Source organism: Saccopteryx bilineata, chromosome 2 (assembly GCF_036850765.1).
Source record: "Saccopteryx bilineata isolate mSacBil1 chromosome 2, mSacBil1_pri_phased_curated, whole genome shotgun sequence".
Taxonomy (NCBI): Eukaryota; Metazoa; Chordata; class Mammalia; order Chiroptera; family Emballonuridae; genus Saccopteryx; species Saccopteryx bilineata.
Genome location: NC_089491.1, coordinates 377,437,310 through 377,464,927, shown reverse-complemented (window position 1 = coordinate 377,464,927; position 27,618 = coordinate 377,437,310). Strand labels below are relative to the sequence as shown.

The 27,618-nt window shown below is 49.9% G+C and overlaps 1 protein-coding gene across 3 annotated transcripts; it reads left to right on the top strand.

The window, feature by feature from the left end:
* The first annotated feature begins 1,824 nt into the window (after nucleotides 1-1,824).
* TTLL6 (tubulin tyrosine ligase like 6) lies at nucleotides 1,825-27,248 on the top strand. Of its 3 annotated transcripts, XM_066263867.1 has the most exons (15): nucleotides 1,825-2,029; nucleotides 3,005-3,045; nucleotides 6,574-6,692; nucleotides 6,812-6,942; nucleotides 8,329-8,485; nucleotides 9,685-9,828; nucleotides 10,377-10,462; nucleotides 14,224-14,449; nucleotides 16,114-16,289; nucleotides 17,879-18,067; nucleotides 18,250-18,427; nucleotides 19,391-19,660; nucleotides 22,155-22,518; nucleotides 22,983-23,251; nucleotides 26,529-27,236. In XM_066263867.1, the coding sequence occupies exons 3-14, from the start codon at nucleotides 6,672-6,674 to the stop codon at nucleotides 23,249-23,251; spliced, it is 2,211 nt and encodes a 736-aa protein (XP_066119964.1). In that variant the 5' UTR covers nucleotides 1,825-2,029; nucleotides 3,005-3,045; nucleotides 6,574-6,671; the 3' UTR covers nucleotides 26,529-27,236. The 3 variants fall into 3 exon arrangements, with proteins under 3 accessions (XP_066119964.1, XP_066119962.1, XP_066119963.1); XM_066263865.1 differs by lacking the exon at nucleotides 1,825-2,029 and having other exon boundaries at nucleotides 27,208-27,248; XM_066263866.1 differs by lacking the exons at nucleotides 1,825-2,029; nucleotides 26,529-27,236 and adding an exon at nucleotides 26,461-26,513.
* The last annotated feature ends 370 nt before the right edge of the window (nucleotides 27,249-27,618 follow it).

Here is a 27,618-nt window from a genome sequence, read left to right as displayed (position 1 = left end):
CCTCATGCACCCCTAAATGGATCCACCTGGCAAGCCCACTCAGGGGTGATGCCCTGCCCATCTGGGGCATTGCTCCATTGCTCAGCAACTGAGCTCTTCTTTTTTTTTTTTTTTTCTTTTTTTTCATTTTTCTGAAGCTGGAGACAGGGAGAGACAGTCAGACAGACTCCCGCATGCGCCCGACCAGGATCCACCCGGCACGCCCACCAGGGGCGAAGCTCTGCCCACCAGGGGGCGATGCTCTGCCCATCCTGGGCGTCGCCATGTTGCGACCAGAGCCACTCCAGCGCCTGGGGCAGAGGCCACAGAGCCATCCCCAGCGCCCGGGCCATCTTTGCTCCAATGGAGCCTTGGCTGCGGGAGGGGTAGAGAGAGACAGAGAGGAAAGCGCAGCGGAGGGGTGGAGAAGCAAATGGGCGCTTCTCCTGTGTGCCCTGGCCGGGAATCGAACCGGGGTCCTCCGCACGCTAGGCCGACGCTCTACCGCTGAGCCAACCGGCCAGGGCCTGAGCTCTTCTTAGTGCCTGAGGTAGAGGCCAGGGAGCCATCCTCAGCGCGCAAGGCCAACTCACTCCAATCGAGCCATGGCTGCAGGAGGGAAAGAGAGGGACAGAGAGAGAGAGAAGTAAGAGGGGAGGGGTGGAGAAGCAGATGGGCACTTCTCCTGTGTGCCCTAACTGGGAATTGAACCTGGGACATCCACACACTGGGCTAATTGACCAGGGCCCTGAACTTTCTTTAATATAGTATTTCAAGAATAATAATTAATTAGAATAAATTATGGATATAATAAAAATATTATTACTCTCTTTTCAAAAAGCCGAAGAGTTTTTGGGGAAAGAGCAGGCAGTAAGTAGCCAGAGGACTGCAGGCATTAAAGGAGAGGGACTGAGATGATGAGGAGGTAGCAGGGTTTCCGATGTGAGGAGAGGAGGGAAATAGGTTTGATGGTCACAGACGGCTTGGATGTGAAAGGAACATCAGTCAGTTAATTGGGCCTGGGCAGCGCTGGGTTACCCAGAGGCAAGATAAACACATTCCTAAGGATTAGTAAAGCAGGCATATTAAAAACCATTTTAAAAACAACTTGATATTTGAAAGTCAAGCAAACATCAAAGAAGTCATCATGGGGGTGGAGGAAGGAGAATTTTGCTGGACTTTCTTATAGGTATTTTACAATTGGTCTTGTTTTATTTTGAATGGGATGGCCAGGGAGACCCTATTATAACCATCTCGTTCAACTGTGGCTGGGTTCTCTGAAGGTCCGCACTGGGCGCTGGGCTTGACTCTGGTTCAATCGGCGGCAGGTCAGCCCGCACTGCACGCCAGGAGCACGAGCGCCGGTCGCTTTTAGTCCCAGGCCAGCGGGTTGCGGTTGTGGGCGGGAGGTTTGGTGAAGTGCTGAAACAGTTAACAGACCTCCTCAAAGCACCTCGTCTGCACCCGCTGGGACTGACTCCCTCAGCAAGGAAGGCTTAGGGCTTGGTTCTGAGGTTGTCTCCAGACACTCACTTTAATAATAAGATTGTTTACCAGGTGGTGCCACGCATAGCATCTCATCCTGCTCCTGAAAAGCCCAGGAGGGAAAAACCAAGACCAGGGCTGGTTGAGTGAGTCCCTGAGGTCATAGTGGCAAAAGGTGGAATCAGCTTTCTCCTGGAGTCTTGCACCAACCGTGGAGGTGTGGCATTTTATAAACTGCCTGTTGCCTGGTCTCAGAGCACTGGTGGACCACCCCCATGAGCAAGGGAGGGGGTCCCCCTGCAGGTGGATCCAAGTAATTGTCGCTTTCTCGGCCCTCTTTCCAGGTGGGCCAGTATTTCCCCAGGGTCTCCGCCCAGTCCCAGGAGATGCTCCAGCCTCAGCCTTTGCAAGACAAGGAAGGGGCAGCGTCAGAGGAGAGGGAGGACACTTCCGTAACAGATCTGGAAAATACCGTCACCCTGACTTTTGTGAGAGAGAACACTGGGACACAAAAGGGCCTTCAGAATGCCCAGCAGCAAGGCAAGAAGAAGAAGAAGAAAAAGAGGTTAGGATTGAAAGATGGGGAATGGGGGTCCATGTTTGGTCAGAGCTGGAGGGACCAGGGAGGAAGAGGGGGTGTCTCGGCAGCTCAGGCATGGGGAAAAGAGAAACTGAATGATGAGACTGTCAAATCACACCACTTTTGATTCATGTCAAAAGAACCCAATTTGATCATCTCAGTTTTATAGAACAAAATATTGATGCATGTAATTTAAAATCACACCTTGCCCTGATCTCCCTTGCATTTGTGTTTGTACTGTCTTTTATTTATTTATTTATTTATTTATTTATTGTATTTTTCTGAAGCTGGAAACGGGGAGAGACAGTCAGACAGAATCCTGCATGTGCCCGACCAGGATCCACCCGGCACGCCCACCAGGGGCCATGCTCTGTCCCTCCGGGGCGTCGCTCTGCCGTGACCAGAGCCACTCTAGCGCCTGGGGCAAAGGCCAAGGAGCCATCCCCAGCGCCTGGGCCATCTTTGCTCCAATGGAGCCTTGGCTGAGGGAGGGGAAGAGAGAGACAGAGAGGAAGGAGGGGGGAGGGGTGAAGAAGCAGATGGGCACTTCTCCTATGTGCCCTGGCCGGGAATCGAACCCGGGTCCCCCGCACGCCAGGCCGACGCTCTACCGCTGAGCCAACCGGCCAGGGCCTTTTTATTTATTTTTTTAAAAATTTTTGTTCTTTTTAATTTATTGATTTTGGCCATAGAGGAAGGGAGAGAGAGACAGGAACATCAATCTGTTTCTGTATGTGTCCTGACTGGGGATCGAACCGGCAACCTCAGCACTTCAGGCTGATGCTCTTACCAATAGGGCTATCCAGCCAGGGCTAGACTGTCTTTTATTTTTAAAAAGTTGTATGTGGCGGGTTAGGTTTGATGCAGCCCCACCTGGGGCGGGATGTTTCTGTGTGCAGTCTCTTGGGCTGGCAAGTGTGTCTGTCTCTGTCTTGCTGCTTTTCTCTTTCTCTTTTCCAGATGATTGGTGATCAATCTAACCAGCTGCCGATATGAGAGCGGTGAGCATCTGTATTCAAGGAATCCTCAATGGGGACTCCCCCAAAGGATTGAGAAGGGTCACTTTTGTGCATTTTTGAGGAAGAAAGGGGGTGTCTCCAAATCTTGTTCTTTACTTTTCTCAGCTCATTTAATTATTTGAGGAAGTTGGGAAGCTCATTCCAAGAAAATGTGGGTTTGACCACAATGACATGTGCTTCAGTTATCTATAGTTCTTGTATGTGGTTATTAGGGGGTCTGGTTGTAGAGAAGGCAGCTGTTGCTACAATCAATGGCTCTTTTTTATTATTTTATTATCTTCTTTGTTTTTAAAGGTTTTTATTTATTCATGTTAGAAAGGGGAAAGAGAGGGGCGGGGGGAGGAGCAGGAACCATCAACTCCCGTGTGTGCTTTGACCAGGCAAGCCCGGCAACCTGAGGTTGAACCAGCAACCTCAGTGTCCCAAGTTGACGTTTTATCCACTGCGCCACCACAGGTCAGGCTCAATGGCTCTTTTTTAGAACACTAGTTCCAAACTGGCAGTCCATGAGCTGAAAATGACCTACAGATCTACTTTGTACTACAGAGCAAAGTGCTGTTATTTTAGTTTCAAATGTGGCTGCTTTAGGCCGCTCCTGACTCTCCTGGTCGCTGCAGGCCCGTCTTCCTTTCCAGGCCCTTGAAAGCATTTGAGTTTGTGTTGGAATTAGCTCCCAGTTATCATATTAACAGGGCCAGACCCTGGCTGGATAGTTCAGTTGGTGGAGCATTGTCCCAACATGCTGACGTTGCAGGTTTGATCCCCGGTCAGGGCATTTATAAGAATCAACCAATGAGCCTGGCCAGTGGGGGCACAGTGGATAGAGCATTGGCCTAGGATGCTGAGGCCCCAGGTTCAAAACCCGGAGGTCACACCAGCTTGAGTGTGGGCTCATCCAGCTGGGGCATGGGTTCACCAGCTTGATCATGGGGTTTCTGGCTTAAGTGTGGGATCATAGCCGTGGCCCTATGGTGGCTGGCTTGAGCCCAAAGGTCGCTGGTTTGAAGCCTAAGGTTACCGGCTTGAGCAAAGGGTCATTGGTTCAGCTGGAGCCCCCCAATCAAAGCACATAAGAGAAAGCAATCAATGAACAACTAAAGTCCCGCAACTATGAGTTGATGCTTCTCTCTCCCTTCCTGCTTGTCTCTCTCTCTCTTAAAAAAAAAAAGAAAAGGAATCAACCAATGAATGCATAAATAAGTGGATCAACAAATCGATGTTTCTCTCCCCCCCCTCTAAAAATCAATTTTAAAATATTTTACCTGGCCAGTTGGCTCAGCAGTGGAGCGTCGGCCCGACGTGTGGAAGTCCCAGGTTTGATTCCAGACCAAGGCACACAGGAGAGGTGCCCATCTGCTTCTCCACTCTTCCCCCTCTCTTTTCTCTCTGTCTCTCTCTTCCTCTCTGGCAGCCAAGGCTCCATTGGAGCAAAGTTGGCTCGGGCACTGAGGATGGCTCTATGGCCTCTGCCTCAGGCGCTAGAATGGCTCCAATTGCAGTGGAGCAATGGCCCAGAGGGGCCGAGCATCACCCCCTGGTGGGCATGTCAGGTGGATCCCAGATGGGTGCATGCAGGAGTCTGTCTGTCTGCCCCCTCTGCTCCCGCCCCCGCCCCTTCCCCCCCTAGCCACTCCCCCCACTTCTCACTTCGGAAAAAAAAATATATTTAAAATATAGCAAGGACAGGTGAAGAAAGATATGAAAGCATATATGTGTTGTTTTTTCTTTTTAGATTTTGTGTATTCATTTTTTAGAGAGAGGAGACAGAGAGAAAGAAGGGGGGAGGAGCAGAAAGCATCAACTCCCATATGTGCCTTGACCAGGCAAGCCTGGGTTTTTTTTTATTTTTTTTATTTATTTTTATTTTATTTTTTCATTTTTCTGAAGCTGGAAACAGGGAGAGACAGTCAGACAGACTCCCGCATGCGCCCGACCGGGATCCACCCGGCACGCCCACCAGGGGCGGTGCTCTGCCCCCCAGGGGGCGATGCTCTGCCCATCCTGGGCGTCGCCATATTGCAACCAGAGCCACTCTAGCGCCTGAGGCAGAGGCCACAGAGCCATGCCCAGCGCCCGGGCCATCTCTGCTCCAATGGAGCCCCGGCTGCGGGAGGGGAAGAGAGAGACAGAGAGGAAAGCGCGGCGGAGGGGTGGAGAAGCAAATGGGCGCTTCTCCTGTGTGCCCTGGCCGGGAATCGAACCCGGGTCCTCCGCACGCTAGGCCGACGCTCTACCGCTGAGCCAACCGGCCAGGGCAAGCCTGGGGTTTTGAACCAGCGAACTCAGCATTCCAGGTTGACACTTTTACCCACTGTGCCACTGCAGGTCAGGCCATATATGTGTGGTTTTGTTGTTGTTTTTTTGTATTTTTCCAAAGTTGGAAACAGGGAGGCAGTCAGACAGACTCCTGCATGCGCCCAACCGGTATCTACCCGGCACACCCACCAGAGGGCGATGCTCTGCCCATCAGGGGCGTCACTTTGTTGCAACCAGAGCCATTCTAGTGCTTGAGGCAGAGGCCATGGAGCCATCCTCAGCACCTAGGCCAACTTTGCTGCAATGTAGCCTTGGCTACGGGAGGGGAAGAGAGAGACAGAGAGGAAGGAGAGGGGGAGGGGTGGAGAAGCAGATGGGCACTTCTGTGTGCCCTGGCTGGGAATCAAACCTGAGACTCCTGCACACCAGGCCGATGCTCTACCACTGAGCCAACTGGCCAGGGCCATATATGTGGTTTTGAAATACATTGTGTCATTTTTTCTGTCAATTTACCTTACTAATTATGCTTTGCTCTGGCTGATGTTAAGGATTTAGTTAGGTTTATATTCCCTGAACATTCAGTACTTGGTGTTTGGGGAAAAGCCAGAGGCCTACTGCCTGGCAAGCAGAAGTCAGGGTGGATGAAACATTGATCCCAGAAAGCCTTCTGTGGGAATTACGGGACATAAACTGTTTTCTTTTTTTTTTTTTTTTTTTTTTTTTTTTTTTACAAGGACAGAGAGAAAGAGTCAGAGAGAGGGACAGACAGGAACGAAGAGAGATGAGAAGCATCAATCATCAGATTTTCATTGTGACACCTTAGTTGCTCATTGATTGCTTTCTCATATGTGCCTTGACCGTGGGGCTACAGCAGACTGAGTAACCCCTTGCTGGAGCCAGGGACCTTGGGTTCAAGCTGGTGAGCTTTGCTCAAGCCAGATGAGCCCACGCTGAAGCTGGTGACCTCGGGGTCTCGAACCTGGGTCCTCCGCATCCCAGTCTGACACTCTATCCACTGCGCCACCGCCTGGTCAGGCCATAAACTGTTTTCTAAAATAGCCTTCAACTCTTTGTGTTCCCTTCTCAGCAATGATGTGTCCAGGCAGGGCAAGATGGCTTTCAGTGCCCAGGAACCGAGGTGTCTTACTTACCTCAGTGCTTGATCGGGGAGTAGCTAGAAATGTAACCTCCCCACTTCATGCCCTTCCCTTGCTTCCGGGCTTAATAGGCCGTCTTTTTCCAACCCCATGACAGTGCGTAGGGCTGCCCGACAATATGGCCTTCGAGAGGGAAGGGAAAATGACGACTGGACTCTCTACTGGACTGACTACTCGGTGTCGCTGGAACGGGTGATGGAAATGAAAAGTTACCAGGTATATGGGTCGGAGCTGGTCCTCAGCATAAGTGTGACATCTACCCCATAATCCCCCAAGGGGATATCATGGGTATTTCCATGCCCCCTATTGTTTATGAATTCTGGCTTCCTTTGCAGAAAATCAATCACTTCCCAGGGATGAGTGAAATCTGTCGCAAGGATTTGTTGGCCAGAAATATGAGCCGCATGTTAAAGTTATTCCCTAACGAATTCCACTTTTTCCCTCGGACCTGGTGCCTTCCGGCTGAGTGAGTGCCTACCTGTGCACCTTTCTCCACCCCAACTGCATTTCCCGTAGGATCTCCCGTCTCTCTCTTGCCAATTCAGGAAGAGAAGGGACATAGGGTGTGGCCATGGTTGAGAAAACACCAAACTCTGCTTATAAAACTAGATGACATTTAGGGGCTGGTTGCCTTGGAGCCTGTGCCTGCAATTGGGGTGAGCATTTGTTCTGACCTTGAAAGTTGTTGATTTTGAACTTGTTCCAATGTTTTAACCGTGCAGTTTAAGAATTTTTAAGGACCATGAGCACTTCTGCAGGCAGTAAGGTAGCAGTAATACCCAGGTTAGTGCCATGGATGGCAGTCATCCCTGGTATGTACCTCCATCCCTGGTACATAAAATACTCTGAACCATACCACCAAGAAACAGGAGAAATGTGAGGGGACGTGAACATGACCTGGATACAAGCTGGAGTTTGAGATGAGGTGGAGGAGGCAGAGAGTGTTGCCATCGGAATTATACTCACAGGGCAGGGGCCCAAGAGAAATCCTACTGCTCTCCTTTCCTTACTCAGCAGTGTCCGAAACCAAGAGCTCCAGGGTTCCCAGACTTTTCCTCGCTTGTCTGGAACAACTTTCAGGGCTTAGCAGCAATCTAGAAGGAACTGTGTCTGCCAGCAGGTCAGCAGGCGCCTCCAGAGTTCAGAGACCGTGAGGACCATTGCGGTTAAGTGACTTCTCCGGTGGTCACAAGGCTCCTTTGAGCTAAAATGCAAAATAAGAAATATAGTAAGATTAAGATGTATAGTCCATTAAGTGTCTTTCTTCTGAGTAGACTTTCTTCAGAGTGTGTTCAAAGACAGTATTTGCTCTCTCAGCCTCTGGCTGGAGCGAACGTGTTCCAGAGGGAAGCTGAGCCCAGAGTGGGCCAAGAGACCGCCGGTCCCAGGTCACATCCCTGGGCTTCAGCTGGAGTCAGGACTCCAAATCTCCACGATCTGCACAACCAGGAAACTGAACTCCTTGGTCATGGCCACCTTTATGGGGTGGGCAGACCGTATCAGCTCCCTGCCTTCATTATGTTGTGTACAAGACGGGTGTCCTTATCCCTGCTGTGTAGATGATGGAAGGGAGGCTTACAGAGGTCAAGGCCTCGCCGAGGGTTACACTGGTGAGTGGTGCAGCCTGGGATTAAATCCAGGCCTGAATTCCCTTCAAAGCCGATCTTCTCTCCGCTGTGCTTGACTCTCTCTCCTGTTACCAGACAGTCCCCTGGGCGTCTGTCTGTCAGCTCCCAGGCTTTTGACACATTAGATAGGTGTTTGTTGTTTGTTTTTTAAATAAAGAGCTAGCCTTCCTTTTCACTGCCCCCCCAGCTAAAAAGAGTATCTCATTCCCCCCCTGTTTTGGTAGCTGGGGAGATTTGCAGAACTATAGCAGGTCAAGAAAAAATAAGACATACATCTGTAAGCCGGATTCCGGCTGCCAAGGGAGAGGGATATTCATCACCCGGACAGTGAAAGAAATCAAACCAGGGGAGGACATGATCTGTCAGCTCTATATTTCAAAGGTACTTCTTCACTGTGATTATTTATTTATCCCGCAGCAACCTCAGGCTGTAGCTCCGCTGGACTGAATGTGAAATGAGGGAAGGGAGGGGGCTGGGGGTAAAGCGGAGTCCTGTCTTCTGCCTTGGGCTTTGTCAGACCAAGCCTTCTGACCAGGGATGTGACGTGTGCCTGGGCCTGAGTGTCCCTCACCCTTGCACCCCTGTCCATTGGTATGGCCCTACCACACTAGTCCCGTGTGTCTAACAGATGACAGCTAGGAGGGCACCTTTGGTCTGTGGAGGCCCAGTTCATTGAGGAGAGGAGAATAGTCCTGTGGAGATAATGGTAACCAGCTTTGCTCCATGACTGGAGATCAAGGTCACAGTGGTATAGCCTACTGCAGGAAGGGAGCCCTCTGCAGAGTGCATGGAGGGGAAACATTAGCCAGTATTGCAGGTCAGCACTGCAGGGAGAACTCTTACAGAACTGCAATAATAACACAGCCCCGGATGGTGACATGTTCTTCATTACAAGACTTTTTATTTATTTTTTATTCAGTGAGAAGAGGGGAGGCAGACCCACCCAGCAAGCCCACTAGGGGGTGATGCTTTGCCCATCTGGAGCATTGTTGCTCAGCAACCGAGCTCTTCTTAGTGCCTGAGAGGTAGGCCATGGAGCCATCCTCAGTGCCCGGGGCCAATTTGCTCCAAACGAACCATGGCTGCAAAAGGGGTGGGGGAGGAGAGAGAGAGAGAGAGAGAAAGAAATAGAGAGAGAGAGAAATAGAGAGAGAGAAATAGAGAGAAACGAGAGAGGGGGTGGAGAAGCAGATGGGCGCTTCTTCTTTTCTCCTGTGTGCTCTGACCGGGAATTGAACTTGGGACATCCACGCACTGGGCTGATGCTCTACCACTGAGCCAACTGGCCAGGGCATTACAAAACTTTTTAATGTTATTTTGTTTAGTTGAAAGGCATTCTCTTAGAGGTGGTTACTTGTTTGACATAATAGGAAACTGAGGCACAGTATGGTTTAGTGACTTTCACAAGGTCACACAAAGCCTAAATCCCCTTCTCCTTGTCACCAGCCCTGGCCAAGTCTGCACTCTGTAATGAGTGGCAATGTTGGAGCTGACACCATGAAAACTAGACGAGGTGCTAATGACCTTCACGTCTGAATTTCTCTTTCAATGCTTGTGTAACTTCTCTTCTCTTCTCCCAGCCCTTTATCATTGATGGGTTCAAGTTTGACCTACGGATTTATGTGCTCATAACGTCCTGTGACCCTCTCAGGATTTTTACGTATAATGAAGGACTGGTCCGCTTTGCCACGACCACCTACTCCCATCCTTGCACAGACAACCTGGTGAGCTCAGGGGACATGCCACCTTGCCCTCCTCCCTTAGTGTGATTAAAACAAAAGCCTACTTAAATCCACATTCGTAAACATTGGGGGTTTGGTTGCCATTTGCCGAACACTTACCATGTGCTGGTTGCATGCATTCCTTCCTTTTGCCCTCCCAGGGGCCCTCAGAAAGAGGGATTATCACCTCCCTTTACTGAGAGGAAATGAAAACGCAGACTGTATGAGGACTTGTCCAAGGTCCCAGAACTAGGAAGGGGTCAGGCCGGGACTCAAGGCCAGGTCCTCCTGGCTGCGAAGCCAGTGTCGTGTTGGACAGCCCTGAAGTGCTCCTCAGGCAGCACACCATCCAGTCTCTCAGGATGTGGGGTTTCTTATACTCCAGGCTACGGCACACCCCTTACTTCCTCTGTTTGCCAGTTTAAGTAAACCCTAAGACTTCTCCTTTCTTCTCCATCTCGTTAAGCCCCAAGGGCCATGGGAGGGCACGGACAGGAAGTGGGAAGCCTGATCTTCCTTTGACCCCCACAGACTTGTATCTCTTCCCCCAGGATGATATCTGCATGCACCTGACTAATTATTCCATTAATAAGCACAGTTCCAATTTCATTCAAGATGCTCACTCTGGCAGCAAGAGGTAAGCGAGCGGCCTCACTTTTGCTTTCCCCGCCAGTCTCCGAGCTGCTCTCTGGGCTTCTACCCACACCCTATTGGTCCCCGTCAGTGTTTCCACCTTGGATCACATGCTCTCAGAAAACATTTCTTTGCCTTTAAACCCAGAACAGACTCTGGAGTCTCTGCCCTCTGGCTGTTAATTATTAAAAGAAGGCAACATCGTAAACCTTAGGAGGATGGGAGGAGAGATAAACATGAACTATTTTCCCAGCAGGGCGCACACACACACACACACACGCACGCACACACACACGTATGCACATGCACACACACGTGTGCGCGCGCACGTGTACACACACGTACACGCACGCGTGCGCGCACACACGTGTACACACACACACACACACTGAAACATACTCATGTTACAGTTGGCCCTTCTGACATTTCCAAACCAACAGATATTTACTGATCGCTGGTCTGCCGTGGGATAGGGACGTGCGAGGCAGTTGTTCCTAAGCTTGTGGTTCCCTGTGGTGTTGCTCCAACAGAGATTCTCAAATGATGTGTCATGATGCCTGGTGTGACATGATGTGTGTCTAGCTGGCTTTAAGATTCTCCGGAAGAAGGGGAAAAAATGAGAGGAATGCACGTGTGTCTTCCCGAGCAGTGTTTGCACGCACGCTGTCGCCTGATCCTGCCTCCTTTGAGTTTTAAGAAAAGGGGGGACGGAAGAATGTGAGCATGACCAGACAAAGGGGAAAGAGCAATAAAGTATTAGGGGCGCCTCCTGTGTTGGGGCCTGAGCTGGTGCTTTGTGTGCATTTTTCTTTTCATGAAGTTTTTACACTATGGCAGAGGCATTATAATCTTCCCTTTGTAGGTGGAGAACTAGGAGTTAGGTGCCTTCTCCATTTTACACACGAGGAAACCAAGCCTCTGAGAGATTAAGTAAGTTGCCCACGGTCACACAGCTCTAAATGCCACTGCGGGAGGAGAAGGTAGGTCTGTCCGAGTCCATGGCACATGCTCCTCCCACACCAGCTTCCGAGGACTGATGAACAGGCGGTCTGGTTGGCTGCAGAGCCCGCAGGAGGCACGGTGCACGGGGAAGTTTCACGACACCCTCGGTGGCAGAGTTCCAAACAGCAAATGGAAAATCACTAGGTTAAATGTGCTTGCAGGGGACGTGTCGGCTGGGTGGAGGTGACCTCCCTTTTTTAGGAGGGCCAGCCACCTGTCTGGCCCGAAGCCCTCCTGCCTCATCTCCCCACCTGGACGGCGGACACCAGCCAAGCCTCCTGTGTTGTTGGGCGTGGAGCTCCGGTGCCCCGTGATGCCCGGCTCCCAGTCCCGCTCTGACTCTCGCCAGCTCAATCTCCCTGGGCAAGTGCCTTCATTTCTCCGAGCCTCCATTCTTTGGTCTCAAAAATACCCGTTCCTGATATTTCATGCCCTGCCCACCTCATGGGGACACTGAAACTCAAACGACCTATGATAGCAACACGGACAGTGCTTGTGGTTAATGGCATTTTTTCTTAGTCTAAGGGTATATAATCGAAGGGCCCTCATTTCTCTCTTATGAGAACTGACACTCCAACAGCCAGCTTGGGGTCCTTAGGCTGTGATGGGGGGCGTTATGGAGTGCCAGGACTACGGTGATAGTGTGGGGTGTTGTTCTGCCACCCTGCATTCCTCCTCCATCTTGCCTCTTCCTGTCCTCACCTCTGTCACTCCAGGTCTGGCCTCACCTCTCTGCTCTTCTCCGTCCACCTTCTCTGCTGGAGCAGTCACCTGCTGCCCTGGTCCCCACCCTGTCCTCGCTTGGCTCGGCCTCTCTACACATGTTTGTCTTGTGTCCCCAGTTGTACTTGAGCTTTGAGAGTAAGAATGGTGCCCTGGCCTCTGGGTGCTTCCCATGCTGCTGGGCAGAGTCCTTTTTTTCCTCTCCTCCTCCCTTTTTAAAAAGTATTTTATTTATTCATTTTATAGAGAGGGTGGGGGAGGAGCAAGAAGCATCAACTTGTAGTTGCTTCCCATGTGTGCCTTGATAGGGCAAGGCCGGGGTTTCGAACCAGCAACCTCAGCATTTCCAGGTCTACGCTTTATCCACTGCGCCACCACAGGTCAGGCTCCCTTCTTTTTCCTTTCACCATTCTTCTTCCTTTTTCCCATCTTTTGAGACAATATGCTTTTCATACCCCCAGTTATACCCTCCCCAGCTTGAGGACAACTTTACCCTAGGCAGTCCCTCGATAAGCTGCACACTCAGTAGGAGCAGTGAAGGAGTCAGACAAAGGGGGAAACCGGTAGGCATCTGGGCCAGAGACTGGGTCCTCATCATTTTCCAGGGTGCCTGGCACACAGCTGGTGTGTTACGTTGAAGTGGATTAACCACTGGGCCTTATGAAATTACATGGTATATATTCACTGTGATGTGAGTCATCTAGAAGAGGTTATGTGATGATTTGTAACGTCTGTTACAAGAAGGCAAGGAAGTATATCATCTATTTTGGGAAAATTTATTTGCTAGTTTGGCAAATTAAATACATTTTCTGCACTTAAAAGGATTGGCTTCCAGCTATCCAGAAAATTTGTTTCTGTGTAACAGTTCATTCCCTGACAATGGCAGGTAGAGGGTGTGGGCCTCTATATCGAGTAGTTTTTGCTTATCTGTCTTTATATAAATGCATCCTTGGTTGTTTCATGTGTGTTGCCTCCCCAAATGGTCCTCAGGCTTCTCATGACAGAGGTGGCAGTTTCCTGCCCCCCCCCCCATGAGCCCTGCATGCAGAGCAGGCCCTCAGCAAACGCGCGCTGGCTGGCCAACCCCGTAGCCTCCTTTCTGACTCCATTGGCTGGGTTCCAGTTGTGCTCTTTGAACTGCCTGGTTGAGCCCTGTCTCTTGTTTTCTCATTCTCCTCTTTGATCATCACTCCCCTGCATCTCCTCGTCCCATTTTTCCATTCCCCACTTCGACTGTCTGTGCACATGTGTGTGTGTGGGAAGGGATGGGTATCAGTTTTCATCACTGCCTCCTGCACCTGTTGGATTCGCCCTTTCTCTGAATTGTCCAGTGTGGAGCTGACTGCGCAACCCCTCAGATGTTTCCTCACAAACCTCCCCGCACGGGGTAGATAGCCTCTGGTCTCGGTAATAGGGCGGCCAGCCCTCTCAGTTGCCCTGTGAGTGAGGGGTTCCTGGGATGTGGGACTTTCAGCTCTAAAGTTGGCACTGTCCTGGTTTGCTTGGAGCAGTTGGTAACTCTCTCTGTGGAGATGCCCCGGGCGCTCTTTCCACATGGGCAATCCTAACACAAAATTTCTGTGTCTTTAGTGTCACCAAAGTCCTTCCCGATGACTGAGGTGGAATGCAGGTAGTGGTGTTCTTAAAAGGCTCCCTGAGTACTTCTAATGAACGCCAAAGAAATTCCCACCAAAGCAAAAGCATTATGTATGGTACTGGTTTTGTTTATTCATCCATTAAGCTTTCCACCCAGGACACTCAGTCTCTGCCCAAGCCCACGGGCATGTTCTGGGCCGCAGTGAAAGTGCCCAGGTGGCTTTACGTGTTGTTATATCTGTGCCCACTCCAGGGCTATGCAGGCTTGAGGAGTGTGGCCCTTCCTGAGCTGACACAGTTTTGGTGTCCCCGTAGCTCCTGGATGTTCATCCCTATTGGCTGTGGCACTCTATTTTCTCCAGAAGTTTCTGGCTCCCGGCATGCCATGGCCTTGGATGACCAGAGGTGGGCTGCCCTGCCTCACGGCCTGTGGTCCCCCTGCAGGAAGCTGTCCACCTTCAACACGTACATGGAGAGCCATGGCTACAACGTGGCGCAGATATGGAGCGACATCGAGGACGTCATCATCAAGACGGTCATCTCGGCCTTCCCCATCATCAAGCACAACTACCACACCTGCTTCCCCAACCACACGCTCAGCAGCGCCTGTTTTGAAATCCTGGGCTTCGACATTTTGTTGGACCGCAAACTCAAGCCCTGGCTGCTAGAGGTAGGGAGGCTGGGGCGAGGGGTGAGAACTGGCCCCTGTGTGGAGCTGGGTCGGCCAGCTTTAGGCTCATCTCCCCGCCCTCCCAGCTCAGCCGGAGCCACTTCGTCATTTGAATCCTGCCAGTGTCTCCCACAGCGCTCGCTGCCTGGGGCTTCTCCCTTAGCTGGGAAGTGGCCACCAGAGGGGGGTAGACGGCCGGGAATTGGAGAATTCTTGGTGCCTTTCTGAGGTCCACCCAGACTTGGGAACTCTGATCTCAGCACAGAGTGATTCTAAAGACAGCTCTACCTTCTGTCACAGTGTTCTCCCAGAAAGAGGGCGTTCTTCAGCACAGCTCGGCTGATGATGATGGAGATTAGACGGGAGCTGTCAGGCCTGGCCCTCAGGGACCACTCAGTTCCAAGCACCGACAGAGAATGGGCTGGTGTCTATGGCCACAGGAGTGGGTGCGGAGCCTCCCTAGATCACACGGGTGGTGGAAAGAGTAGGAAGCTACTTCTGGGTAGCTGTCTCTTTTCCAGATTGGACTCATGCTCAGCAGCCCTCTCAAGCGTTATTCAGTCTGCACACTGGGAGAAGGCGTGCAGGGGTGGGTGGTGCAAGTCAGAGGCCTCATGCCAGCTGCCAGTGACAGAGTCAGCCGTCAGAGCAGAGGGTCCAGAATGATAGGGCAGATCCCTGGGGCCTTGTCTTTCCTCTACACCCAGTCCTTGTTCCCAGGTATGGGTGGGAAGGAAAATATAACTGTTTGGAGCTCTTCCCTTAAAAGCAGAATGAGCTACCAGAAGCAAGCCTACAGGAACCGCTAGAAATCTTCAAACATTACATAGCACCTCTGAACAATACGGGCTTTTCTGTGAGCAAGAAAGAGTCCTCTCCCTCCTCCCAGCTGTCTCCCCCACAACCCTGCTCAGGGTCCTGAATGCGTCACTACTCCCTACCTGCCTGCCTGCCTGACCCTTTGTACTGGCCCTTCCACCTGCTCTATGGAGGCACAGTGTGTGTGGCAGGATGCCACATACCAGATGGGGGAAGCCAAGACAGGGCCTTCCTTGATGCTTCTCAAGAAGAAAGGACTAGCCTGACCGGTGGTGGCGCAGTGGATAGAGCGTCGGACTGGGATGTGGAGGACCCAAGTTCGAGACCCTGAGGTCGCCAGCTTGAGTGTGGGCTCATCTGGTTTGAGCAAGCTCACCAGGTTGGACCCAAGGTCGCTGGCTCGAGCAAGGGGTTACACGGTCTGCTGAAGGCCCATGGTCAAGGCACATATGAGAAAGCAATCAATGAACAACTAAGGTGTTGCAACGAAAAACTGATGATTGATGCTTCTCATCGCTCTCTGTTCCTGTCTGTCTGTCCCTAGCTATCCCTCTCTCTGACTCTCTCTCTGTCTCTGTAAAAAGAAGAAGAAGAAGAAGAAGAAGAAGAAGAAGAAGAAGAAGAAGAAGAAGAAAAGACTAAAATAAAAGCTAAGGAAACCAGAGGAGGTCCCACTTTCCTCACTATGGCTCTAGTCCAGACCTTCTCTCCCTCTCCCTTCCTCTCTTCTTGGTAGCCAGGATCCCAAGGCAGGCTTAGGTGGCTCCCTGGAGGTGGCATCTGGGCCTCACTCTCTGCTTTCACTCTGGACAGCCCAGTTTCCAGCTGCTGTCTTGCCCTCACAGGTCAACCACTCCCCGAGCTTCTCCACAGACTCCTGCTTGGATAAAGAGGTGAAGGACAGTCTGCTGTATGATACCATGGTCCTGGTCAACCTGGGAAGCTGTGACAAAAAGAAAGTCTTGGAGGAGGAGAGGCAACGGGGGCGATACCTACAACAGTGTCGTTCTCGAGAGACCAGGTATAGTAGCACCTCTCGCCCCCTGAGGACCTCATTTTTAATGAGTTCCCTGTTCCCAATAAGACTGGCCTGTCCTGGTCCAAGTTATGATCCAACAGCTTACTGGTTATGTGGCCTTTATGTCACTTCTCTGAGCCTCAGTGTTCTTTCAGGAAAGGAGACGAAGCTAATGCTACATGAAGTGTTGGGAGGATTAAATGAGATAATGTATAACAAGATTTATCATAATGCCTGGCACTATAATTTGTCTTCGAGACTATTAAGAATCTTGCCTGGAGTTGCTGAGGAGGGAGGGGATCAGCTCTTACAAATGATTATGCCGACTGGGAAATTAGTTGATATTTGTGGAATGTGGCAGTTTGAATAGTTTTACTATGAATATTCATTTGTTCCCATTTTAGGAGATTTAAGTTATACACATAACTGTATATAATGGATATAAGCGTATTAATATCATATGAAGATTCAGGGATTACCAATAAAAAAAGCAAAACCATTCGTTTATTTTTACAAAAAGAGAGATTTGTCTGCCCCACCCCACATGACTGTGTTGGCAGGAGCTAAGGTGCCCTGTTTCCTGCTGGGAACCACTTGCCTTACAGAGGCCTCCATCTACAGAGTGATTCTAATGTCAGCAGACTCTGAGCCCGGGCAAGGAGACGCCTGTGCTGATCTTCAGACCCCATCATGGCCGCTGCCCTCTTCCTGTGTGGGGTCAGCCAGGTCCTTTGAGATTAGACTTCTGGAACCAGGGCAGGAGCATCTGTGGAAGGCGCCGTGTTACTCAGAGCACGTTCACGTGTTCTGTCTTCCCTGTAAGGAGGGTGGTGGTAAGCAGGCGGGATGTTGTATGGTCCTGTTTGTGGAGCTAAGGAGGCAAAGACCCTGGAAGGGGAACTAACTGACTTGTCTTAGGTCACCTCGCTGGTAAGTGGCGGGTCTGGACCCAGAGCCCCAGGACTGTGCGGCCTGGGAGTCCAGGCTGCTGTCCACTGTGCCAGCTTCCTCTAAACTTGCCGAGGAGGCGGCATTAAGGAGCAGGTAGGGCCCTCTCCTGAATCACTCTCTGTGCTATGTCTTGGCCTGGGATAGCTCAGATGGCTCTTGGTTTTCCTGCTGGAAAGGGGGCTTATTCCTCTCCCTCTGACCTCCACCTCCCCAGGGGGCTGTGAGGAAGAGTGAGATCATCACAACTTATCAAGCTCATCCAGCTCATCCAAGAAGCCCTCAAATTTAGCAAAACACAAGTTGTCATTCTCAGAGAATGACAGGGTAGTAGGGGCTGTGATGGGGAAGGTGGTGATCTTCTGCCAGGTTAGAACTAAGCCAAGAGGGAAGTGAGTTTTACCTGTAATGGGAGAGAATTCAGTGAACTGCTGGAAAGACTGTTCTAACAACTCTGTAGTGCGTTGTGACACTGGCTGTCCCGGGAGGGCTAGAACCCTCTCGGGGAAGCAGTTGGGAAATACCAATTGACCACTGTTGTGTGCAAGGCCTCTGGCTGGCCCTAGATGACGTCCAGCTTGGCTACGTTCCTTCCAAGCACTGGGCCATGTCCCCACGCAGCCCTGTGTCCTGCTTGCCAACAGGATCGAGGAAGTCAAGGGTTTCCAGGCCTTGCGTTTAGAGAAAACGGAAAAGTATGAGAAGGAAAACTGTGGAGGGTTCCGTCTGATTTATCCCAGTCTGCATTCGGAGAAGTATGAGAAGTTTTTCCAGGACAACAACTCCCTCTTCCAGAATACCGTGGCCTCCAGGGCCCGGGAGCTGTATGCCCGGTAGGAAGGCACCTCCGAGGTGGGCGGGTGTTGGGGGGAGGGTGCTTGGTCTGCTGGGGGAGGTTCTGGGGAAGGAGATGGGCTGCTCCCCGCTCTTTGCCCAGTCTTGTCCGCCCCTCCAGGAGAATGCCCTCATCCAAAGCCCATCCCTAACCTGCATGACACTGTTCCTCAATGGGCAGGCGAATGATCCAGGAGCTGAAACTAAAGCAGCAGAGGAATTTCTTCCCATTGAAAGAGAAGAAGGTGGAGATGCAGGGGGAGTCTGCAGGCGAGCAAGCGAGGAGCAAGGGCGCTAAAAGCTGGCAACAGATAGGACGGAAGAAACAGGAGGCCGTAGCTCCCCATGCCTCCAGACAAGTAAACCCAGATGGGAGGGGAGCGCCGGGGCCCACCACCCTTCCCCGGCTGGGGCCGCTCCGGGGGCGGGTACCGGGGAGACCGCTGCCCAGAGCCCACACACACTGACGGAATGGGGCTGCACGGATGGCTGGGCCGCAGGAGGGGAGCCCGGAAGTCACAAGGAGCCAGCGTCCTTCAGAGGATCCCGCCGTTCAGGCAGAGGATCCCCCCTTCCAGGCAGAGAGGACGCTCACTGGTGGGCCCTTCTCGCCTCCTCCAGTAGATTTAGCAGCTAGGAGCCTGAGCACAATCCCCACGTACGGATCAGGCGCCAGGACGGCCTGACATCGTTGTCCTCAATTCCAGCTTGGATTGTAACACTGCCTTCCAGAGGCCAGGGGCACAGCTGAGAGAGGAGGCCACAGGGAAGAGATTCGGGGAGGCGGGACCCTCAGAACATCCTATGGGGTGATGGACCACAGCTGGGTCCTGCCAGCCTGTTCTCCGCCCCAAGTGTGGCCCCCAGTTGTGCCGTGATCCGAATCTCCGGAATCCCCCTTCTCTGCCCAGCTCTCTCTTCTGGCTCCGGGGAGAGATTCAGTGGACTTTTCAGGCCAGCTCCTTTTTCCCCAAGACTCACCTGAAGGGACAGGATTAGAGCAGGGTGCTTTTATTCTTGTAACTTTGTTGGGGTCATAGACCCTTTGAATATCTCATGAAAGCTGTGGAATCTCTTACCATAAAATATACACATATACAGTTTTAAAACTGAAGTTTTAAGTGGTTCAAAGACCCCACGAAACCATGAGCTCTCTAGGAGTCCCTGGACCCCAGGCCAAGAGCCCCAGTTAGAGAGACTTCGATACCAGTTGCTTTCCTCCTCCGCCTCGTCTCCTTGGCACCCGCTCTTGGGGGCAGATGAGTCTGGAAGTGGACCGAGCTGGGTTCCCACAAGCTGTGTGTTTGGTTCCTCCTTTCCAGCCGTTGGCATTAGTGCCCTGCGCACCTGACATGCTCTTGAATGTCATAGATGCAAAGAAAAATGAGACAGAGAGCAGCCTCCACCAGAAGGCTTCCAAGGAGGGTGGCTCTGCTCCCCCTCAGCCTACGTCTGCAAGATGCTACCGCTCTGTACCTGACCTGAGGAATTCAAGCTCTCTCAGCTGCTCTGGGTTGGAGCTCGGTCAACTCATCTCCAGAATCCGGGAGACCAAGTCTGCCTCTGCGAGGAACACGTTCACTGGCACCGTGGTAAGTGGCGTGGTCCACCTCCCAGAGGGTTGAGCTCGGGAGGTGGTGGTGGGAGTCTTGCTTTCTGGTCCCTTCCCTGCCCCTGGCTTCCTATTGGCCCTTTGAGTAAGCCACTTAACCTTGCTGGGCCCTGGCTTCCCCACTTGTGAAGCCCAAGCTGTGGAACGACATAGCTGCTATAGGAGTAGAAACCTATATGTTTAGGGCTTTAGGAAGGCCGTCCTGTGCATCTCCTCTTCTTAGGCATTAGTGTCCTGCGCACCTGACATGCTCTTGAATGTCAGAGATGCAAAGAAAAATGGGACAGAGAGCAGCCTAGGTTACCTCCTAGGGCTGCTGTAATAAGTTAACACAAATCTGGTGACTTAAAGCACAAATTTCTTAAATTCTGGAGGCTAGAAGTCTGAGAACAGGTGTCTGCAGGGCCATGCCCCGTCTGCAGGCGCCCAAGAAGCCCTTGCCGTGCTTCTTGCTAGACACTGGAGGTTGCCGGCAGCCCTTGGCATCCCTTGGCTAGTGGCAGCATAACTCCAATCTCGGCTTCATCACATGGACTTTTCCCGTTGTTTCTCCTCTGTATCTCTTCACATGACCTTCTTATGAGGATACCAGTTATTAGATCTAGGGCTCACCCTAATCAAGTATGACCTTATTTTAACTGTCTAGTTATACCTGCAAATACTTTTTTCCCAAATGAGGTCACATTCTGAGGTTGTGGTGTACATGAATTTGGGGCAGAGGGCACTGTCAAACCCAGTACACCACCTGAACAGTGTTTTTCAAATGCCACTAATGTATGGAGGTCTTTTTGTTGTTGTTGTTGTTTTTTTTAAGGTGAGAGGAGGGGAGATAGTGAGACAGACTCCCGTATGTGACCAGACCGGGATCCACCCAGCAACCCTTGTCTGGGGCCTACACTTGGAACGACTAAGCCACTGGCTGAGAGAGGGAAAGAGGAGAGAAGGGGGAGAGGGAGGAAAAGAGAAGCAGATGGTTGCTTCTCATGTGTGCCCTGACCAGGGATCGAACTTGGGACGTCTGCATGCTGGGCTAACGCTGTATCCACTGAGCCAAGCAGCCAGGGCCTGTACATAGTATTTTTTAAAGGAGCTATCTGATAACTTATTTTGAATGTATACCTAGGAATAGAATTGCTGGTCACGGGGTATTTGTAATCTTATTTTACCAAGTATTTCTAGGTGGTTCTCCAGAATGACTACATTTTCATCAGCAGCGCGTGAGAGTCCCTGTATCCCGCATCCTATTACCCGCTTTCTAATCCTTGCCAGCCTAATAACTGTGAAATAATATCTATTTCTCTGACCAGTCTTCAGTATTTAAAATCTGTCATATTTAAAGGTCTCCAGGGGAAGCTTTGTGGACATCTCCTACCATCTTCTTCCCTAGTATTTAACCAATTCCTGGTTAGAAAACTATTCTGACTTAATCTTTCTTCTTGCTGATGAAATCAGCTCAGCTGGTTAGAGCGTCATCTTTTTTTTTTTTTTTTTTTTTCTTTCTGAAGCTGGAAACAGGGAGAGACAGTCAGACAGACTCCCGCATGCGCCCGACCGGGATCCACCCGGCACGCCCACCAGGGGGCGATGCTCTGCCCATCCTGGGCGTCACCATGTTGCGACCAGAGCCACTCTAGCGCCTGAGGCAGAGGCCACAGAGCCATCCCCAGCGCCCGGGCCATCTTTGCTCCAATGGAGCCTTGGCTGCGGGAGGGGAAGAGAGAGACAGAGAGGAAAGCGCGGCGGAGGGGTGGAGAAGCAAATGGGCGCTTCTCCTGTGTGCCCTGGCCAGGAATCGAACTCAGGTCCTCCGCACGCTAGGCCGACGCTCTACCGCTGAGCCAACCGGCCAGGGCCTGGTTAGAGCGTCATCTTGATATGCAAAGGTTGCTGATTCAACCCCTGGTCAGGTCACATACAGAAATGGATCAATGTTTCTATCCCTCTCTCCATCCTCTCCTTTTTCTCTAAAATCAATTAAAAGCTAAATTAAAAGAAATAGAGCCCTGGCCAGTTGGATCGGTGGTAGAGAATCATTCTGGCTTGTGGAAGTGCCAGGTTTGATTCCTAGTCAGGGCACAGAGGAGAAGTGACCATCTACTTCTCCACCCCTCTACCTTGCCTTTTCTCTCTCTCTCTTTCTCTTCCCCTTCTGCAGCCATAGCTCCAATGATTGAATGGTTCAAACAAGTTGGCCCCAGGCTCTGAGGATGGCTCCATGGGCTCACCTCAGGCCCAGAAATAGCTCAGTTGCCAAGCAACAGAGCAGTGGCCCCAGATGGGCAGAGCATCGCCCTGTAGGGGGCTTGCCTGGTGGATCCGATCAGGGCGCATGCAGGAGTCTGTCTCTCTGCCTCTCCACTCCCTACCTCTCACTTAATAAAAAAAGAAGGAAAGAAGGAAGTAGAAACAAAGATTGGCATCGAAAAGAGCCCTTTGCTTTCCACAATCACATTTGGGGTTGTTTTCTTTTCCAGCCCTTAACTTCAGTGGAAAGCTCAGAATCCACCACCCAGCCCTCGGACTCACCTGAATGCCTGCTGAGCACGACCTTGACAACCAGCTCTGAATGCAGCAGCCCAGAGATGGACAAGGTGGTCTCCTTTAACTGTGAGCAGCAGCAGATACCTCAGTACCTCCTCCAGGAGAAAACATCAAATATTTCTCTGCCGACAAGATCCCAGCGCTTCCTGGGGACTCTGAACCCAAGCGGGACTTTGCTTAAGAATAGCAGGAGGAAGAAGCATATGATGGCAGAGCTACTCAGCCAGGTCCAACTGAGGGAGAAATTATTGCTTCCAGCTCCCCACAACTCAAAGCTGGTGTCAAGTGACCAGTCACGTGAGTGCCAACCTGTACAAGGACGTGCCAGAAGTTTAGGGGATGGAATCATCAAGAGAATCAGTCCTAATCTTTGGGAAGCACCCAGCCTAAAGGAGAGTGTGTCCCCTGTCCTTAAGAAGACCCCAATCTGATGGTGGAGACATGGTTTATGTCCGTAGGGAGTGTCTAGTCTTATTGGAAGACAAGAAAGATAAAAATGGAATGCTATGTCAAAGTACCCTCTTCAACATTCCCTGACTCTCATTCAGTTGAGGCCCATTCAGCTAAGCTTGTACCAGTTGGAGGTATTAAGTATGAAAAATCAGGGAAGAAAAACTAGTTGGAGAATAGGAGCAATGGATGATTCAGATTCAGGGTCAGATTTAAGCCGGGAGAGACCCTAAGGGGAGGTGGCCTTTGCCAGGAATCTGTGCTGAGTCCAGCAGCACAGAATGATAATGCCAGTGACTTTACCTTTCCAGAAAACTCCTCTCTGCCCCAGGAGTGCTACTTCCGCAACCAAAGCTCTGGTGAGAAGAGGCCACTGGATATGTCCTCCCTTGTCCTCTTGAAGGGTTCTCGCAGCCGTGATGTTTCTCTGGAGAATCTACTTGTGGTTGCCACTTCGGCTCGACTGGACCTGAAGCCTGGCAGAAACCACACAGGTGCTATGAGGGACCCCTGTGTGCAGGATCAGGAAGCATACGGTCACTGCTTGGTCTCTGGCCAAAGAGGATGTGAGAAGAACTAGGTAAGCCCATCCATATCCCCTTAATTGGCCTAGGGCACTGGCAAGCATATGCATATATATATATGGAATGTTGGGTCGGCAGGTGGATGGATGGATTGATAAAGACATATAGGCAAGTAGCCAATCAAGACTAACTGTAGTCAAAGTGTGACCCCGCCCCCCATAATGTATGTTTCTGCTATGACTGAGCCGTCCTCACTGTTGCAAGTGCACTTTGCCTTGTCTTCCACTTATGGATAAAATTGAGACTGTCATTAACATCTATACCAGAAATAGAACCATTTTAACCATGAGGGGTTGATTTCCACACATTTCATGCTGTGCCAACCTGGCCTAGGTCCAGGCCACTTGCCCCCAAAGCGGCCCCTGTAATGGAATGTAAGGAGAAGACTGAACAACCGGATAGTGGATCCTGAGATTTGGAAACAAAGATCTTTAAGCTTTGACCCTATTGTGTGAAGGCACCAAAGAGAGCAAGGAGCTCTCTGTCAGAACTTTAGTGCTTCTGAAGGAAGGTATGTCAGAACTTAGGAATTAGACTCTACAACAGAGCATTGCATACAGGGTGGGGCAAAGTAGGTTTCCAGTTGTTTTTATAGAAAATTGTACAACAATTAATAAATAATAATACAAGAATAAACTCTGTTTCGCATACTCACAACTGTAAAACTACTTTTGCCTTACCCAGAGGGGTTTGTGCTGCTTGGCTGCTTATAGAAGAAATGATACATTTTAGTCACCCCCGTCACCCTGCCACCTGAAGCAGACTGTGACCAGACAGTCCCCAAGAAGCTCTGGAATTTTGTAGGCAGAGAAGGTGTTTTTTTTTTGTTTTATTTTTTTGTTTGTTTTTACAGAGACAGAGAGAGAGTCAGAGAGAGGGATAGATAGGGACAGACAGACAGGAACAGAGAGAGATGAGAAGCATCAATCATTAGTTTTTTGTTGCAACACATTGTTCATTGATTGCTTTCTCATATGTGCCTTGACCGTGGGGCTACAGCAGACCAAGTAACCCCTTGCTCGAGCCAGCGACCTTGGGTCCAAGCTGATGAGCTTTGCTCAAACCAGATGAGCCCGCGCTCAGGCTGGTGACCTCGGGGTCTCGAACCTGGGTCTTCCACAAATCAGTCCGATGCTCTATCCACTGAGCCACCACCTGGTCAGGCTAGGCAGAGAAGGTTTTGTGTTTTCTCCTAAATGACTAAAGATAGGTTTACTCATGTAGTAAATAGATAGTTCTCTAAGACAGACTTCTTTCTCTGGCTCTAATTATTTTTATTTATTTTTTTATTTTTTTAAAGATTTATTTATTCATTTTAGAGAGGGAGGGAGAGAGAGAGAAGGGGGGAGGAGCAGGAAGCATCAACTCCTATATGTGCCTTGACCAGGGAAGCCCAAGGTTTCAAACCAGCGACCTCAGCATTCTAGGCCAATGTTTTATCCACTGCGCCACCACAGGTCAGGCTGGCTTTAATTGTTAAGAGTACTTTGTCATGTGGTCATTTATCTATTATAGACTTTTACTCCCATAGTGGACAATGGCTGAAGACACTGGCATGGTTTTTATAAATATTAATGAGGGTAATAGTGACCCTTTTTTTGTAGCTTGTTATATAGAAGAGTGCCTATACTCTTCTAAATATATATTTAACTTAATTCCAATCACAGGTTTGCATTTTACAAAAGAAAAAAACCTGAAAACTGAGGCTCAAAGAGCATAAGGTTTAACATTCAGGAGGTCCCATAGCTTTTTGTGGCAGAACAAGAATTTGAGTCAAATGCTTCTGATTCTCAAGCCCTGAGCTCTTAAACTCCTACTATTTTTCTCTTGAATGGCATGTTGAATATTAGTCTTCTGTTAGGACTGGGGCATAATAAATGGCCCTTCAGTGAAGGCATTTCTGTAGATAGCAGAGGTGACCAAAAGCAAGCAGGACCTCACAGAATACTATTAGGGCCAGCAGATCTCAGAACTGGCCCCCTGCTTTTAGATCAAATAATGATTTCTATAATTTACAACTAATCAGACTGCAAAGGACAGTCACGTACAAGGCAACCCTGCAAAGATCTAATTATTTATAACAGAATGTCTATCAATGCATTGATTTTCAAATGGAGCAGATGTGGTGTGATAATAGGGCTTCTGCATAATAAATAGTGGTAGAATGAAGGAATAAAGGAGAAGAGCAGAGGTTCAAATTATGGAGCAGGGACCTTCTTGGTAGGTGTAATAATAATCATTTCCACACATCAAGTTCACATACTATATCTCATGTAATCAGTGCTGTGAGGTTGGCAAGGCTGACATTATTACCATATTCTCAACTTGCAGATAAAGAGAATCAAGGTTTGGGAACATTAAATAACTTTCCCAATCTCATACAAGTGATGGGCTCTGAACAAATAGTCTAATGTTTCTTTCTCTTTACCCCCCTGCCATGAGCACAGGGCTTGCCTGACCCATGTGAGGAATGGAGCTCTGACAAATGTCTCCATTTTTCTGCTAAAATAACTATAAACTCATCATCCTTCCCCTGGATCCACTTTCAGAATGGGTCAATGAGCCCAGGGTCAACAGTTGAGTTTTAGGGGATAAATAACCTATTTTGTAGGATTTTAAGGATGAGTAAAGCTTGCTAAAGTGGGATGCCTTATTGAATAAATGGTCGTTGCCATGACTATGATGATGACGATGATAATGATGGTGATGGTGAGGACAGTGACATTGTGCTGATGGTAATAAGCTCAGCATGGACTAGACCAAGACACACTTGTTTTTGGTGTACCAAAAGCTTTGCCTATACTATCTCAATCCTCAAAGAAACTCTATGTGGTGAGCACCATTGTTATTCATTTTTTTTCAAGCGAGGAAACTAATGTTTAGAGAGGTTAAGAAACTTGCCCAAGAACACACAGATACTGAAAGCCCCTAAGCTTGTGCTCTTAATCGCTACCACTTGTTATCTCTGGCCAGCCATCTTGACTGCTCTTAAGGATCTATATCAAATGTTTGGGGCTATAGAGATATAGGACGATGAATGTTGTATAAGTAAAATGAATCTCTGGTGACCTTCATGTGAATCACCTGAACGCCTCCTGACCCACTAGATAAGAATAGTGACGATGCATTAAGTGATTTGAATATTCTAGAGGCCATTTTACCACTTTAAAGGAAAATCTAAGAAAAATCTTTTTTTTTTCTCCAGAATTAGACTGGATCTCTGCCATTCTTTCCCCTTTCTACTCCCAGGAAATAATTTGTCTCTTCTTACAGTGTCTACAATGACCAGAGGATCAACTGAAAGGTTTATTTCCTCATCTAGATATCCTGGTCTTATAACTGCCTCCCACTAATTATTAGCATTACTGACGCCACCCACCATGCCTTTTGTGCCCTCCCAGTTAGCCTACAGCTGTAGGACCGCAACTTCTGGGGGTTATTGGTACTGTCCCAGGACTTTCCCCAGTTGCTCCTACCAATGTCATGTCTATGGGTCCCCCACATGGTACCATCATTGAGAACACTGCCCCAGATAGAGCGATGTGAGGAGAGGAGTGTTTCAGAGAAGGACTCAGAATAAAAGGGCTGGTGTGATGGAGAACTCAGAGCCCCCAGTACGAGTACGGGAATTGGGACAGTTGTAACCACCAGGTACAGATCATACCTCCTCCCATCCCAGCCACCTCGGTGCTCAGACATCTTCCTGCTGTCACTCTTACCAGCCCAACTCAGTCTCACCAGTGAAGACAGAGGCGAGGCAACAGTATCCAGCCTACAGATGTTTTTTCCATCGACCTACAGAAATTATGCACATTCTCGTCATGTATATGTTAATCAAATAAATTGCCATGCTCAATGCCAAGACAAGGAGCCTGATTTAGAGTCAGAATGGGAAGGGGAGGTGGGAAAGATAATTCTCCCTCATTAAAAAAGCTCTAACTTGCCTGACCAGGATAGAGCATCGGACTGGGATGCAGAGGACCCAGGTTCGAGACCCCGAGGTCGCCAGCTTGAGCGCGGGCTCACCTGGTTTGAGCAAAAAGCCCATCAGCTTGAACCAAGGTCGCTGGCTCCAGCAAGGGGTTACTCAGTCTGCTGAAGGCCTGCGGTCAAGGCACGTATGAGAAAGCAATCAATGAATAGCTAAGGTGTTGCAACGCGCAATGAAAAACTAATGATTGATGCTTCTCATCTCTCTTCGTTCCTGTCTGTCTGTCCCTGTCTATCCCTGTCTCTGACTCACTCTCTGTCTCTGTAAAAATAAATAAATAAAATTTAAAAAAAGAAAAAGAAAAAAAGAAAGCTCTAACTTGCCCTGACTGGGCAGCTAAGTTGGTTAGAATGTTGCCCCAATACTCCAAGG